At 40.6% G+C, this 16,994-nt stretch overlaps 1 protein-coding gene across 3 annotated transcripts in view; it reads left to right on the top strand.

The window, feature by feature from the left end:
* Positions 1–12,486, top strand: part of LOC306968107 (E3 ubiquitin-protein ligase SH3RF3-like) — a 124,961-nt gene extending 112,475 nt beyond the window's left edge. For 2 of the 3 annotated variants that reach the window (XM_079563403.1, XM_079563401.1), the window contains 4 exons: positions 2,548–2,864; positions 11,521–11,706; positions 11,790–11,962; positions 12,112–12,486. In XM_079563403.1, the coding sequence (XP_079419529.1) occupies positions 2,548–2,864; positions 11,521–11,706; positions 11,790–11,962; positions 12,112–12,280 (845 nt within the window). In that variant the 3' untranslated portion in view covers positions 12,281–12,486. The remainder of the gene's footprint in view (positions 1–2,547; positions 2,865–11,520; positions 11,707–11,789; positions 11,963–12,111) is intronic. The other variant, XM_079563402.1, reaches the window with a different exon arrangement.
* Positions 12,487–16,994: the final 4,508 nt, after the last annotated feature.

Here is a 16,994-nt window from a genome sequence, read left to right as displayed (position 1 = left end):
AGCGCAGCGGTACAGCTAGTAGGTCCCGGGTTCGACTCTGACCAGGGACGGGATCTTTCTGTGTGGAGTTTGCATGTTCTCCCTGTGTCTGCGTAAGTTTCCTCTGGGTACTCCGGTTTCCCCTACCACAAAAAACATGTATAATAGGTGAATCCTCCTGCCAGGTGATTCCGACTATCATACACAGGAATATAGACAAAACATTTTTTTTTAATTTGGCCAGAAATGATATAAGCAGTGCAAAATGGCATCGGCCTGAGAAGAACCCATATCGGTCGACCTCTATTAGATATATTAGTATATATTTACCTTTACTATAATGTTAAATGCTTAATTATTGGCTATTTGAGAGATTAAATAAAATAACATCACATAAAATTTGTTAAACTATCAGCCTATAAATCAGCTATCGGCCATGCCCCCTTATATCGGTATTGGACCCCAAAAATCCGGTCAGGCCCTAATTCTTGCACACATAACTTTTTATTAACTAAACTATCTGCTTCTTCTGGGAGTTTAAACTTCACCAGGAATGGTTAAATCCATCTGTCACTCATCCAAGGCGTGGAAAAGGCCTCGAATGGAAAAAGTGTCCAGGGGAAAGTTGTTGACATGTGTTTGTGCTGCATAACAATATCACACAAATTGGTCATCACAGGGTCAGACCATGATTGGAGTTTATATCATCATGTTGCCCACCCTTATGTAAATACTTCTCTGGCTTTGAATTAGTCATGCTCATTTGAATCCATTTCATATTGCACATTTGAATGCCAAACGCTGTGTTTTCCGTGGCATTACTTGGGTGTGAAAAGCCTGCAAATCTCCGCTCTTCTACAAATGTGCATTACCGCTCTGCTCGCACACACACATACAACAACAGCAGCTGAATGACATCACTGCCATTTTGTTTTATGGAGGCGTAATGACAGAGCACCGTGGACCCTTTTCCCTTTCTCTTCTCTTTTTCTCTTCGCACACAAATACACGCTCGCACATCTGGATCCCATTACAAAATAAAGTATGCGCATAGTTCTGGCGTTCGGCGGTTGATGTCACATGACCACAAGGCTCTCTCTGAGGACCGGAGGGAAGCAGGTGGCTGGTAATGTTGTGTATACAGACACACAGTGCAGGAGCGCATATGTGGGAGTGTGTTTTTTTTATCCTCACATGTACCCCGCGCAAACTCAGAGGGATTAAAGGCCTCACTCGAGAAAGCCAAATGGAGGACAGCCCAGGTTGGGTTTCTTCGAGGGTTAGCTTTGACTTGTGCGGTCACTATTTGTTGGCGTTTCTAATAAAAAGGATTACGCGCCAATGGGAACAAGGAAACGTTATACATCAAGCTGTTTCACACTGTGTTAGTCAATAGACGCATGCTATGTGCCCAACACGCCGTGATTTTGAACTATGATTGAGGGGCAGGACGGTGGAGTAGCCAAAATATTTATGTAAGAATAAGAAAGTAATAAAAAAAATAACAGTAAAGTTTTTTAAACATAACATAAAAATAACATTGGAATTTCTTTCATTTCTGCCTTAAAAAGACTAGATGCAAGTTGGTAATTTTATGCTCATTACTGCCATCTCAACTGCAGCTGCAGCTTCTATATCAAGCTTGTGCATGGCGGCACTATGGACCCGAATGAACACCTTTTTGAGTGACAGTGCAGGATTTTAGAGGCAGTTGTGATAAATAGGTGAAAATACTTAGTTTTAACATTTTAAAACGCCGTACAGTCCCTTTAATTGGTCATAAAATGTGGTCTGATTTTTATTAAAATCACAAGAATGAGTAAACAGCTTAAACTAATCCCACCCAAACATTTACATTTTATTTTCATTGGCCATGACGGCGTTGAATAAGTGAGTACACCCTTGGTACCCATCCTCTTTTGAGCTTCAACTGTTGGACAGATGGCCTCAAGCTTTTCTTCAAAGTAACTTGATAAACTTGTGAATTCATTTTTCCATTGATGACGGCACGTTGTCCAGGCCTCGAGGCAGCAAAGCACCCCCACACCATGATGCTGTGAAGCAACAGGGCCAAATTTGTCTCCATTTATAGTTTTCTAACCGTGGATTTATGCATATCAAGACTTTTAGAGCTCTTTTGAGCGAGGCTTGGTGCACATTCATCAATGCTTCTCAATAAGAGACAATTCTTAACTAGTGTGTGTTTTTCAATGGCAAGGGCATCTTTAAGCCACACCTCAGTGATTGGACTTCAGGTTGGCTCACACCTGACTCTAAATGTCTGCATAAACTTGTCTAATTAATTCTTGGAGCATCTGTCCAGAGGGTGTACTCACTTAGTCCACGCTGTCCTGTGAATGTTTCTATGTTATGGCCAATAAAATATGATAAAATGTAAATGTTTGGGTGTTATTTGTTTAAGCAGACACTCTTTACTCATTCTTGTGATTTCAATAAAGATCAGACCACATTTTATGTCCAATTTAGGCAGAAATGTATGAAATTCCAAACGATGTACTCACTTTTTCCACTTTAGTTATGACCATGACTTGTGTTTTTGTATTTCAGTGCACAGTCCTCCAGCCGGCAGCCCTGAGCGCCCCACGGTAGCGGTGTCCCCCCTTCGCCCTCAGAGCTGCTCCCCGTCCCGTCAGTCCGGTCGGCCCCTCTCCATGGTGTCCCCTGGCTCTAGTCTGGGACCCTCGCCGCTCTCCTCCCCAGCCTCCAGACCTCTCCTGCCCCTGTCGTCACCGCTGTCCTGCCTCACGCCCCCAAACGTCTCAGCCGCGCTCCTGCACAGTGAACCAGCCAGTCCGGTGCAGCCGCCCTTACCGGGACCATCCCACGTAACCACACAAGGAGTGCTCGTACCCAAAGTAGAAAAGGTATGTTTTTTAATGTATATTTGCTGTGCCACAGTACAAACATAGAACAATAAGTTTTACATATTCACATCAGAAAGAACAGACTCAGAAATACAGACCCTCATAAAAATCGTATGATATTGTTAGAAACCTGTAGCTAGCCTTACCTGTCATTTAGTCACATTTAGTGTAAAAAGATGAAGGATCAAAAGATGCAGAGTTTTGTTTATAGATCACTGTTCCCACAAAGGTGTTTGATTGTTGACTGTTTCTGGAGTACAAGTCTGCAAACCAGTCGTCATGGTTACTGACCTTCCTGTGATGGTGATGAAAACTGTCACAATCAGACACAAGGTCATATCATTAATTGAGTTGCTCAGCCCTGAAAGTTTAGTAATTTACTTATTTTTCTTCAAAGATTGGAAAAGGAGTGAAGTCACAAAAAGTAAAGGAAATGCATCTATAGACAGTGCTGATCACATGTCTATTAAAGGCAGTTTAATAGACAAACTTAAATTTAAATATATTCTTTCCTGTAGCATTGCCTTGGCCTTTTGTGATGAGCGTGTTCCACCTTCCACAGTGACACAGGTTCTATCCGTACCCTAGAATACATTTACATTAGAATATTCATCGTTCCTTCTCTCACATTGTCTATAACTGGCAACGCTGTCCATTTATTCACAAAGACTGAGGAAAGGAGTGGGGATGGAGTGCCACTAATTGGACCAAGACCAAGTCATTAATCCCAGCGCCGGTCGTGTAGTGCACTGCCTTCAATTTAGATGCAAAAAAAAAAAAAGAAATCCTTTCTTACCACCAAATAGTTGACCTTTTCTCCTGCATATCCATGAGTACAATAAATAGCATGCCAGACTACAATCTAAATCCGTCCGTGTCAAAAGCTGGCATGCTAATTGCTTCCCTCACCGTAGCAGGTAAAGAGTTAGATGTGTTGTCACCTTGCTGTCACAGATGACTCTAGATTTACTTTTGAATTTACTCTAAACATATCTCTTTCTTATTTTTATTTTTTTCATTTAGATGTTGTTGTTTTTTTGGGAGCTGCAGATGTATTACACTGTGTTAATACATTTTGGCATAGTGTTGACTGACTATTGACTATTTATTCATAATTACAAAATGACATTGTCCAACATTATTTGACTTGTTCCAGGATGTTTCTGACTTGTTCCAGCACATTGCATCTTATTTCAAGTTAACACATTGGGTAAGAAAATTGCACTTGTGCCATTGGCAGTTTTGTTTTCTTATTTTAAGTGAGATTACCTTTGAACCAAACTGAATGGCCTAAACTAATGAAATCTTCTCAAAACAATGTTAATCGAGTCATTTTATGAATTCAGGTCATTTAAACTCAAGCTCGATATTTAGTTTGTAGAGTGTTGCCAGATCCTGTGGCTAAAAGCAACAGGCAATAAATGTAAACACATAGGGGGTCATTTACCAAGCATTTGCTCATGTGCAAAGCGAGTAGCACGAGCAAAAGTGGATCAACAACTGAGTAATTTAGGCCCTAATACTGTAATAAAGGCAAAGTCTAATGGATGACCAACAAAATAGCATATTTTATTTTTCAGTTTGCACCCACTATTTAGCACCTGTCTTGATAAATGACCCCCATAACATGTTAAGGGAACCTAGCTTGATGGTGCTTGAGTGTGTGGATGCCACAATCTCATAGAGCCCCAGACTATCTACAGTTCTTTTTGATTTTGAATTAGGATCGTCTTTAATAGTGCATGCCTTTAAGAAAAATGTTGAAACATCTAAAGCATTGACTTAATAAATCTAAACTTGCTAAATCTTCTCAAATAAAGCTTAGTATGATGATAACAAGTCATATCAACGCTAGATAACTCTCTTCTGCAGGGCTTTTGAGGGGGTATTTCAGTGTGGCGTGTTTCTCTGTGAGCTAAAGCTGTAGATGGTAAATCAGGCCGTGCTGACACTAAAGCATTGCATCTGTCGGGGCTCCATTTGTCTCAGTGCTGGCTGCAGTGTGTGGGACAGCTAATCTGACTACAGCCAACTGACAAACAGCTCATTGACTATGGAACAGCAGGCAGGAGCCCTGTTTACTGCGCCCACTCAGACATGATCCCGACTCTTGCTTTTACACAACCGTTGCTTCGGCACCATGTTTTATGTCATACGTGTGTATAGGCTGTACATTGATTTAAGTAAACATTAAAATCGATTTCACACGTTTGAGTTAAGTAGAGATGGAGTATTGTGACACGTGCTTATAGACTGATCCATACAAAGAATTGGTTTGTTAGAAATGCATTAGCAGAGGAATTAACAACTAAAAAAAAAATTTTTATATGTCTGTATTCTCATTGACTCTAACTGTCAATGTATCAATCTGTCTTTTTATGGAGTAAAAGGTTTTGGAAAAGGGAAACGGGTTGATCACGTTTTTTATGGTCGCATGTAGCAAATAGCCAAATCTGCAAACTACAAGGAATACTGTCTTAATTGAGTCGTATTGTATATAAAATCTCCCAACTGTGTAATTCTAGCAACTGCTTTATCTGTTTAACCCTAGTAAACCTTTATTTGGTGTCTGCAACAGTCCACGCAAAAGAATATTGCATTTTCAAAGTATTCCTTATGGCTGGAGTTAGTGTCCCGTCTGAGGCGTCGTTCCCAAATCTGCAAATCTACAAAGCAAGACTACTATTGCTTGGCCTGTAACTAGCTTCTACTCAAGACTTAAGCTTAATCGGACCATTTCTCTCTTTCTTCTAATTATCTTACAAACAAGCAAATCAACAGGGTCCACAAAAATTAAAACATGGCCTGCTTTTTGAAGATACAGTGCAACCCATGTTTTTGTCTTGAAATTCAAACAAGGCAGATTTATTTTAACTTGCGACAGCTCTGAAGCCTTGCAGTTTGCATCTGTATATTAGGAAGCATGAGGATGATAAAACTGCTCTGATAACAGCCTGGCTTACATAGTTGGGATAATCTCCCCTGAATTCTCGGTCACACTGTCTGTACAGCCAGCATTACAGGCACATACCACGTTGGACATGTTTGTAGACGGCTTCCAAGAACTGCACACACAACAAGCTGCAACTGCCAAACCAAATCACTGTCAAATGTGGCCTCTGCACAGAGAAGTGAATTCTGAAATATGCTGAAAGATTAGCACTCAAGGCGATGTACTGTGGGTGTCGGGAAGAAATGTTTTGACTGAATTTGCTAATGGCGTTCAAGAAAATGCACAGTTGTGCATATGCTGTTGATAATGTCATCATATCGACATATTGTTATTATTGTACATACTTCAAGACATAACAATGGGGATTATTGTCTACCTTGGTGGGAAAACCGGAGCACCCGGAGGAAAACCCATCCAGAGATGGATACACAACTCTTTTAAATCTAAAATAATACCTCTACAAACGAACACCTAATAACTTCTTCAAAGCAAGATTGTAAAACAGTCACACAAACTGTAATCTTGACATTTGTAATCCTGCCTTTCTTTAAAAATCAGTGATGTCCCCTGTACAAACCCTCAACTCAAAGCTCTCATTCATCCACTCAACTCACTCCTCCACTCACCCTCTCACTCACTCACACCTACACCCACGACCCACACACACCGAGGCCAGCCTTGTAGACTCTTCAAAGTCTATAATGCTACCGTAAAACCTTTACACTACTCTAATTCTCTGACACACTCTCTCTCACACACTCACACCCCACACATGCATCTGGCCTAATTTATAGGACATGGAACACTGCACTGAATTCAACAGTACTCTACAGGTGTAGCGTATGTACATTTTCAAGACTCTTTTCTTATTGGATTTTGCCCGATGCTTTCCCGCAAACCGTTTCCTCTTGGAGCTCGCCTTCTCCTGCCGATGAAGTGCCTCCACTTTGGCCTGTGCGTTCCTCAGCTCTTCAGCCAATTTCTTAATTTCTTAATTTTAAATGTGCCATATTTTGAAGTGCCTCCTGTTGAGCCTCTACCACAGCGCCAGGACCTCACGACAAATATCAAACATGTCCGAAAACCCTGTGATCCTGCCATTCACACTTTGGTCATTAGCAGCTTGTCATGGCCCATAGCCCCCTGTACACGCACAGTGTAAGCTTAAGGTTTTTGTAAAAGACCCCAAACTTAGCTCTGCAAACAGTTTGTTCCCGTACAATTCAATTAATTTGGCTTTGGCTTGTTTCTTTTACACAACAACACACATCGTATCACCTGACACCCGTCCTCACAGAAATCTTTGGAGGAGGTTGTTCTGTCTCAGCGTCATAGTCCTATCTGAAGCAGTTTTTGGAGGGCTTGTCCTGGTTCTGGGGCTCAAATGAACAGGTAGCAGAAGAGGAAACGGAAACCAGTGGGATAGAGGATACGTCAGAGCTTTACTCAGAGCTTTTGAGCAAAGATAAGGAATACATTGGATAAGTCAGCCAGCAATAATGGCAGGAATGCAAGCCGCTAATGACAACAATGGAGAAACCTTAGAAACTATACAGAACAAAGCACAACATTTTAAAGCCTCATTGTAACATCAATCTTCTCAAAGTTATGGTTATTGACGTCATCCTTGAATCATAAAAGGTGGACACAGATCAAAACCCTCGCACAGAGAGAAATATTCTGGATTTAAACTTTACAAGCTTCCCAGGTCTCAACGGAGACATTGATTTTTCTGTGTTCCTCTGAGCTCGATCCTGTTGGTCTCATGCTCTTTAATGCTGCTGGGTATCCCTGTCGACATGTTGATGAAGTGTTTTATTATTGACGTGGAGTGTTAATACACAGCTTGTACCATAGAATCCCTTTTTTGTCAATTTTGTGGACAGGTTAGTGCACTGCAGATAATTTTCATATGACAGATGTATTCACATTTAGCCAACTTTTAGCTATTTGCTATCTAGCCGTCATCTTGTGCCTATTCTCTTTCATATATTCTCTGCTCCTCCAAAATGAATATAGTCTCTGTTTATGTCTTTGAAAAAAAGGAGATAGTCACGTGATCACCTCTAATGATTAGGTTTGGTGCCGGTTTTAAATTGTATGCCTTGATGAAGACCGACCTGCAGTCGAAACGTGTTGCCATGTCCTAATGTTAAAATTAGTGACTTTTTATTGATAATTAATGTTGGATGTTTTTCATAGTCAGCCCTCTAATACAAAATGCATGTTGGTCTCCAGAAAATGTTCTGGTTCGTCATAGATTCTATCAATGTCTGCTGTAAACGGTTCCATGATTGAGTTATAAATGTTATAAATATCTTGGCATTTGGATCGATGAGAGGCTCTCATGTGGTAAACATGTTCAGGAACTCGCAAACAAAACTGTTTTTTTCTATAGAAACAAAAAAATTGTATCTCACTGAGCAAGAGGCAACTGTTGCTTTCTGTTTGGGATTATGGTGATGCCATATACATGCATTCTGCATCTGTGCTAAAGCTATTTTCCATTCAGCACTTCAGATTCATCATAGGAGATGGCTATAGTACCCACCACTGTGATCTATATGCAAAGGTGGGATGGAACCGCTCAGAACCATATGGTCCAAAACTTTTCAACATTGTGACTTCTTTGTCTGCAAGAGGTGCTAAATAAATAAACCTTGCTTGCTTTGCTTAATCTTTGATAGTTTTGTAGTCTCTCTGAGTCCACTTCTATCCACTGTCTCTTAGGAATAATCACATGCTTGCTTCGCTTTGTCTTGGTATTCTTTGATGCACACTGCCCTCTGGTGGTCATTATTTTATCACAAGTGCCAGCAGCACACTGTCACTAAAGAAAGATTAAACCCACTACTGTAAGCCTGCAGATGAAAAGAAAGGGGGCTTTTCTCTGGCACTTCCCATCCCACTTTACTTTGCTTTTGACAGCTCCCCTCCCAACTTTTTACCCATTTAGGTAGGCATCATTTTGTTCTGCTTTGATCCTCGTGCATTATTATAAATTTACTCTTTTATCTCAAACAAAGGTCTACGATAAGCCTCACCTCAAAAGATTTTATAGTCATGAAAATCCATAGCCTTCTTAAGTTGCAGAATTGAGCCTTTTTCTGCTCTCACTGTGTGTGTCTATGCGCAGTGGTTTTTAACGGTCTCTCCTGCTTTGCACAGCACTTTTCTCATCCCACCTCCCCTCTATAAGACTGGTCAATAAACTATGAATCCGTAATGTTTCTCTTTTCACTTGACCTTCCTCCAATCTCTGAGCAGCACCAAAGCATTTCAGGGAAAGAACATTGGAGACTGAAGTACAGTTACGTAGTCCAAGATATAAAAATCAAAGACTCTAATGTGTGAAGTGTGAAATGTGCACAAAGGCTGTAATTACACTGCCTGACCAAAAAGAAAGTCGCTAACTTGATTTAACTAACTGTTATGATCTGGGTTTGCTGCAGTTGGTCAGGTCTAGGTTCAATCAGCTGAACGTCCTGAATGACCAGGTTGTTCCATCAATTTGGATTTCTTCTTCCCTGATGGCATATTCCAAAATGACAATACCAGGATTCATCAGGCTCACATTGTGAAAGAGTGGTTCAGGGAGCATGAGACATCATTTTCACACACGGATTCGCCACCATAGAGTCCAGATCTCAACCTCATTGAGAATCTTTGGGATGTGCTGGAGAATGTGCTGGAGAAGACCTTGTGCAGTGGTGACACTCTCCCATCATCATTACAAGCTACTGGTGAAAAATGAATGCAACACTAGGGCAGGGCGATATGGCCTAAAATCTGTGTCACAATAATTAACAACATATTTGACAAAATATTGGACAATGGACAAATTACTTAAAAATCCCAGTCTCATGCCTATTGGAAAGATTAAAAAAGTGATATTTTATTGTTTTTTTCTTTAACGGCATACTAATTTCCCCACAGTTTACATCCTTTACTTCATTTTACTTTTTAAGAACCTGTCCCCATGTTCTACAGTCAGTGTTAATGGATCTGTGTGTAACATAAATTATATTGTGTTCACAACTATATAAAAAAATGATATCGCAATAATGATATGTGGTACGATACGGCCATAGATATAATATAATAAAGATGAGTGGGTCCCATTCAGCCCCATTCATTGAAGAAGGTTCCCTAGTCCTGTGTGAACCTTAATGGCCACTCTATCTCCTCCTACGCAGCCTGTTCCTCTAAATGTTCTTCTGTATGTATTAGTAAGGCTCACCTGTAGGATATTATGTATGGTAGGTTTTTACTTCATGTCTAAGAACACCAATTTGCTTACAGGGGAAATGTCCCTTGGCATCCTTTAATATGACAACGTGATTTACTGCATTTACATCACATTTGACCCCCTTTGTCTGTGCCTTTGCTCGCTACATAATGTTGCATGTAAACACCGAGCTGAACTGTGGGTGTTTATTATGACTGCCTGATAAAGTTGTAACATTGATTTGCTTGAGGGCTGCTGTTTAGAGTTGCCCTCCTCCTGTAAAGAAGTGCAGAGTTTATATTGACGTCAAAGTCAGTGTTAGTGGAGTCATGCCGCAGCTGGGTGGAAAAGCTGCGGGGCAGAGTCAGCGGCAGCAGCATGCGTCAGAACAGTGGGTCAAGGACAAGAAGAGAATCGATAAGATTGTAGGCCTTGTTTTATGACTATTGACTGCACATCTTTTATGCAGCCTCATGCTCATTAGTGTTTTAAATAACCTGCATTAACTTCTATTAAGCAGTGTATTCGTAGTTTTCATGAGGCCAGTTCTTTGGAGGCACTGCCTGAATCACTGTGAACTGACTCGAATACAGCCATTGTACCGAGCGCTCACGGATCCTGACAGGTTGCCTTGAGACTCACGCTGAAAGATCGTTTGATTGCTTAGGAAAATTACCCTCCAAAAACTTTCAATTTTAATCGTCTTCCCTGTTTTTAAGTCCCCCGCAGCCATCATGACAACGTTATCTATGAAGCAGTGGATCCGAACCTTGAGGCGTCAATAAAAAGTGAGATGAGTATTGATCGGAGGCAGTGTTCGGGCCGAGAGCGTGACAAGAAACAAAACACATTTGTTATGTTTCAACAGATTTAAGCACCACCACGGGACGAGTCAATTATTAAACACAAATGCAAAACCTCGCCTTTTCTAAAATACACCGGGCAACACTGCAGAGCTATCCAAGCATGAATTCATTATCTTTTGATAATTTCAAGGATGTAATACATTTTCTCTGTGTAACCCCATTTAGGAAATAGATAGGGCATTTAGTCAAGAAGTGGAACACATTTTAGAAAGGAGAAAAGGTAGCAAAAAGCATGTAATTGCTCACTGTTCTTAAAACTGGGACATTAAGCCTTCTCGCAATGATTACAGAAACTGTAAACTTTATTTTTCGTTTGTTTGTTAAGGATTAGATCAACAAATGTGTTTCTGTTTCTAAACTTTGAATGGACTTCCTTCTCCAACCCACTTGAAAAACCTGCCTGTGAACCTATCTGATCCCAGTTCTATTTCACGTAAAACATTTATGCTTCTCTGGGGAGAAATAAATAATATAATATCCACAAACCACTGCTTTAAAGCATTTGGATGTTGTTTGTGCAAATAAAAGATAATGGCACCAATTATTTTAGCTTCGACATTCTCGAAAAAGCTTCATGAACTAAATATGCGTCTCCTTTTGAACCCACAGAAAGAGAGAAAGGCTGCTGCTTTATTGAAGCTGTTGTCCGGCGCAGCAGCCAAGAAGAAACCTCGCTCCCCTCCCTCGTCGCCGCCGACCCATGACCCCTCGCTGGGCGCCGTGGCGACAGACCCCTCCCACCCGCATCCGCACCACTACCACCCGCGCTCAGGCTCTTGTCCCATGGCCTCGCAGGTACAGATATCCAAATGAGTCAATATCTTATCTGATATCGAACTCCTTCTGACAACAATGCTAACAGTGTGATGTTGTGGCAGGGCAGGGCGGGCTCCTGTCCCATCGAGAGCGACATGGGAGCCATTGGTTTGGAGCCGCTGCACAGGAAGTCCGGATCCTTGGATACCAACTTCCCCAGGTCGCTGCCGGCAACGCGCACTGGCAGCGCTCTGATGGTGCTCCGGCCCGAGCCCAAACCCCTGTCCAGAGAGAGGTGGGAACACACAAAAACATGACAATAAACTGAGTGGAAAATAGCCGACTGACTCGAGGCTGTACCGCAGGGCACCGTTCTGGGCGCATTCTGAAATTTGTATTTGCCAAGAGACCATTTTTGTTTAAGCAGCTCTGTTTTTTTGGCAGATATCGAGTGGTGGTGCCCTACCCTCCCCAGAGCGAGGCGGAGATCGAGCTGCGAGAGGGAGACGTGGTTTTTGTGCATAAGAAGAGAGACGACGGCTGGTACAAAGGCACTCTGCAGAGGAACGGGCAAACGGGGCTGTTCCCTGGCAGCTTTGTCGAGAGCTTCTGAAGTGAACAGCGCGGACAATGAGTCACAAAAGAACGCACAGAGGCCAATTGTTAGCGGGATGTAAGTGGGATCAGGACGGGTTTCTGTGGATGCCAGCGTTTGGAGTGGCAACAGTAAAGCGCAGCGTGGTTACCTTAACAAAGACCATTTTTACCTGAGCAGTATTCATCCTTCCATGGAGACCGCTTCTGCAGTTGAGCAAAATGAGGCAAGTTCCCAGTATTCTCCCATAAACGGAACAGTTAGAGATTATTGAGTTGTTTACAAGACTTTTACCCAGACACAATTCAAAATATAGCTACATTTTGAGAAATCTTCAAAATCTATACGTAATAATTAAACGATGTGTACCTCATCGGCATTGTGACCTAAATTCTTATCAGGCATAAACTCTTTTCTAGAAATCTTGGTTTTAAATGCTGCATAAAACTAAGAGCATCAACAATTACTAGTAATATGATGTAGCTGTATTTATTGGGTTCTTGGTTTACACAGGAGGGTACAGTCAAATATTTACTTGAGGCAGTACTAAGTAACTTAAAAAAAAATCTTGTCATAGTCCCTCTGAGGGTAATGCAAGTGTTGATGGGATGATTGGGGGGTCTTTCATCTACCCCTGGTGTCTCTGGCCAGAAAACCACACTTGCAACTTTGCCTGCACCGGGTCGGAGTCACCAATACACCCTAATGGAATCAAGAAGAAGAAGCTAACAGGCTAACGGGCAAAGCTAACAGTGAGCGAGCACCACTTAAACAGTATTTACCGCGGAGTTTGAGTAGACAAAAAAAACATAAAATTGCTTTAAAAACTTAGCATGGTATGACACCTGCAGTGGCGTTTATGGCCTCTAGGGGCATGAGTTACTTAGTACTGCTTTAAGTAAGGGCAACGCTACTTTAAAGCTGGGCTACCTGATTTTTCCTGTTCAAAATGTGAAATTTTTTGTTGTGGCCCAAACTTATTTTTATTTCTCACAATCTAGTCAGGTACCCCAGCTTTAAGATAATTGCTCAAGGGCAGCAAAGTTGACAATAATATGTATGTACTCACAAAAATATAAAATAATGGAAATTCTGTTCATTTTTATTCATACATCGTAAACTACATAAAATAAATGATTCTCCATGATACTATACAATAAGTACAAACTTAATTAATTTACATAAGAAACTTTTGTTACTCATAGATTTACAATAAAAAGAGTAATTGTTTTACTCGTGTAAGAGTACTGATACTTAAGCGTAAGTATATGTACATGTGATAAAACTCGACAATGGCCTTTCAGTAATTCAATCAGGAAAAGGGAAGTGAGAGGGTTTATAATTGTCACAGACGTTCCTCATGTTGTGAAAAAGCAAACCAGTTCTGATCCCACAGAGAGGGAGAGAGAAGCTTGGCCCCCGTCCCGGTCCGACTGACCCACACTCTGAGCACGGCAGCTTTTGGGGTCGTTCGACCGCAGACGGACAGGTTCAGAGGGCATTTATTACTGTGTGAGAAACTACTGAGAAGCACAGAGTGAGACACAGCCTGCCTATTAACTCTCCTCGAAAAAACCATCCATCCACCAGCAAACCCTAGCACAAAAACAGACCGAGACCTCACAACTTGAATCTGGGTGCTTTATTGTTGATATGAAAAAATGAAAGGAATTTTACGAGTCATTGTAAGCACATCGCCATGTTAAGTTTACAATTTTGAAAATAAGTAATAATAGTGCATGTAGCATTATGTTTTATATGTTGATCATTTGGCTCGGTGTTTTGCATTAATTTCACTTTTTTTCTCAGAAATGTTCTTTTTTTTTCACAAACAAGCCTACCTAATGTTCCGAGACAGTGAAAGTTGCGCCAAATGTTTTGTACAAAAGGCACTTTGAAAAAAAAAAAAAAAATCTGCTAATTTTTTGGCTGTATAGTATTTGCGTTATTTGTCTCAGATTTGGTACTCTATTTGTAAGATTTCATGGCTTTTTGAAGATATTGGCACAGCATTTCTCCCTCATCTCCAGCAATTTCTGTACTCGTGGCTTGTCTCATTAAACCCACGTTCATCTGTGGTTTTTACTGTTTTGGACAGTCAGAAAAATCTCAACTTTCAACCCTCACGTATAGAGACATGACCTTAGAAAATTACAACAGCCTTAATGATGCATAGAATTAAAGTTGACTGCGAGATGGGACCTCCTTATTCAAGATGCCAAGGGGCTCGTCCAGATCAGAGGCCAGGGGGGGAATCTGACCGGCCTCTGATGGGGGGGCTGAGGCAGTATTTGGAATGAATAGCAACTTTACATATGTTTCCATACTTGAAAAGATGGTGAAAGAATACAATTATTAACTAAAGCAAACAGGAAAATACTTGTGAAGTGAAGAGAGTCTGGTCATACCCCTGAAGGTGCCAAAAGTTGCCAATAATCGGAATAAAAGCACAGGACTTTAGCACAAACATATGAATTATGTATGTATTATACATCAGTCAAAACATTATGACTACCTGGTTATTCAATAATTAGATATTGGCTGCTGAAGAACTGAAGGTTTGGTGTTTCCCGAACTCTATCCATCTGTATTACTTGCTCTTGTCAAACCCACTAAAATCTGTATGCAGTAATGGTTTTGTATGTTATTTACTACTTTTAATGGTCATAATGTTTTGGCTTATGGCTGTAAAGACCAAGAGTTTACCAAGCAACGTTTTTCACCGTCTTCATAAATTCCCTTGAGCTGAAGGCAAAGGACAGCGGTATTAGCTTCAAGGCGATAAAAGCACAGGAGATGTGTGCGCTCTGTTCAGAATCTGTTAAAGCTGTGAAGGAAGAGACTGGGCACAGATTATTACAGGGCGCGGCGGGATTAACCAAACTCATCTCACTGCAGTGCATCACGGGTAATCCTGTGTAACTGAACATATTAAATGAGTTGTTTGTTAGTGAGGGCTGGACTGATGTTGTTAATTCATTTTGAAATGGCCGTTTCTCAAGATTGTTTATCCACGCAGCAAAAAAAAAAGAGAATTATGTGGGAAGAGTTAGATTTAGCGCATTAGATTCAGAACTCGAAGTGGTTTATTATTTTTGATTACTGAAAGTCAAATCACACATAATGTTTCAGAAGGCAACTTTCGCAGCACAAAAAGATGAACACTTGTTAATTTTTTTTGGACAGTTGCCCCAAGACAGAATCAAAGAGAAGTGTCGCCCCAGTGCTTTTCAGACACATAAAATAGCCCGTTCATACAACCTCCTAAGTATTTAACGGCTAACAGCACAGGAACACAACTTCAGGGTCAGCGATTGTTAAAAAGAGTTCATAGTAAATGTCTGCAAATACTGTATTCTGCAAGGGACTCGACTATGAGAAAAGAAATCTGGTAGATACACGATGAATACTTGTAATGTATCACATTGTGTACTGAATCTATGTTTGCGTTAAGGATTTTAAATTGAAACATGAATTATGTGGTATTTCCACAAGTTGTTAATGGATGTATAACTCGCCTTTGGAAGCTGTCGGTCAACCCCAGTGCCTATCAAAGCCAGCACAGACAACTTACTATAGAAATTCTTCTGTCCAACATGGCTATAATTTGTGTCTTTCTATTTGATTCTTTTTGACCTACAGGCACAAACCAGCAGCTCAGTATTCCACTCGAAAGCAGGATTTCTTGTGTTGTTTTGAATTTTAAAATGTCTTTTCGTGTTGGTCTCATGTCGAGGTCTATGCTGTGATGGAGTTTACAACATCAGGAACCTAACGCAGTGGCACAGTGGTCACTTTATGTAAAAAGATTCTAAAAAAAAAAAAGAAGAACTTGAAGCGCTGATCGAACAAATGTTTTCATGCTGTTTTTGTGTTTTCTTTGGTGATGTTATGAAGCTCGTCGCTGGTCTCGGCTTCCTGGTTGTAAATACCATTTCTCGACAAGGTTTCAGTCACAGATTTCGACATGGATTTGTATTGTGGCTATTTTGAAAACATCTTATAAATCTCAACATGGCATTGTATTTGTGAGGTGTCAGATTTAAAGAGACTCCATTAAGCCTGATAAAGAAAGGTATCATATTGAGTAGTACTGACTGAGAGCTTATACGTTAGAATACTAAAAATATTTGGATTACTAAAGCTCAAAAACCAAAGCAGCGTAATGTTGTCTCTTTAAATCTGTGATCCCTCCAGGAAGCCCGAGCCTTTACCATCTTGAATTAGATGTTTATATTTGGTCCTATGGATACTGATGAGTGTGTGTGTGTGTGAGAGAGTGCGAGTGGGGCCGCTGTATGTAGCTTTTTACATAAATAAGTTTTATGAAAACGTGCTGTGGACTTTCATACCACGCTGGAACTGGACTGGATCTGGCTGAGAAAGGAAAAAGTCAAAAGTATATATGATAATTCTATATTGTGCAGAATATTTATAGGCCTTTTGTGCCACTGAAGTCATGCTCTTTCTACCATGTGATCATGATGCATCGTCTTGTACTGATGAGCCGTGGTTGATTTGATTGTTTTTTCATGTCAAGTGCATTTTTCGCAATAAATGCCTTTGTTTAAACCTGGATGGCAATGTCTGTTTTCTTAAATACTGTCCAAACAACAGAACAAGGCAAAACTCAAATGCAGCAGTATTTTTTTTTTTTTTTTTTTTTACAATCAGAAAGCAGAATAAGCTCCACACTTTGGGTTGCCAAATCCTACGACAAAAAACAGTTTGG

The sequence above is a fragment of the Gobius niger genome (genome assembly GCF_951799975.1).
Source record: "Gobius niger genome assembly, chromosome: 9".
Taxonomy (NCBI): domain Eukaryota; kingdom Metazoa; phylum Chordata; class Actinopteri; order Gobiiformes; family Gobiidae; genus Gobius; species Gobius niger.
The sequence above is the reverse complement of the archived record's forward strand: the minus strand, read 5'-3'. Positions and strand labels throughout refer to the sequence as shown.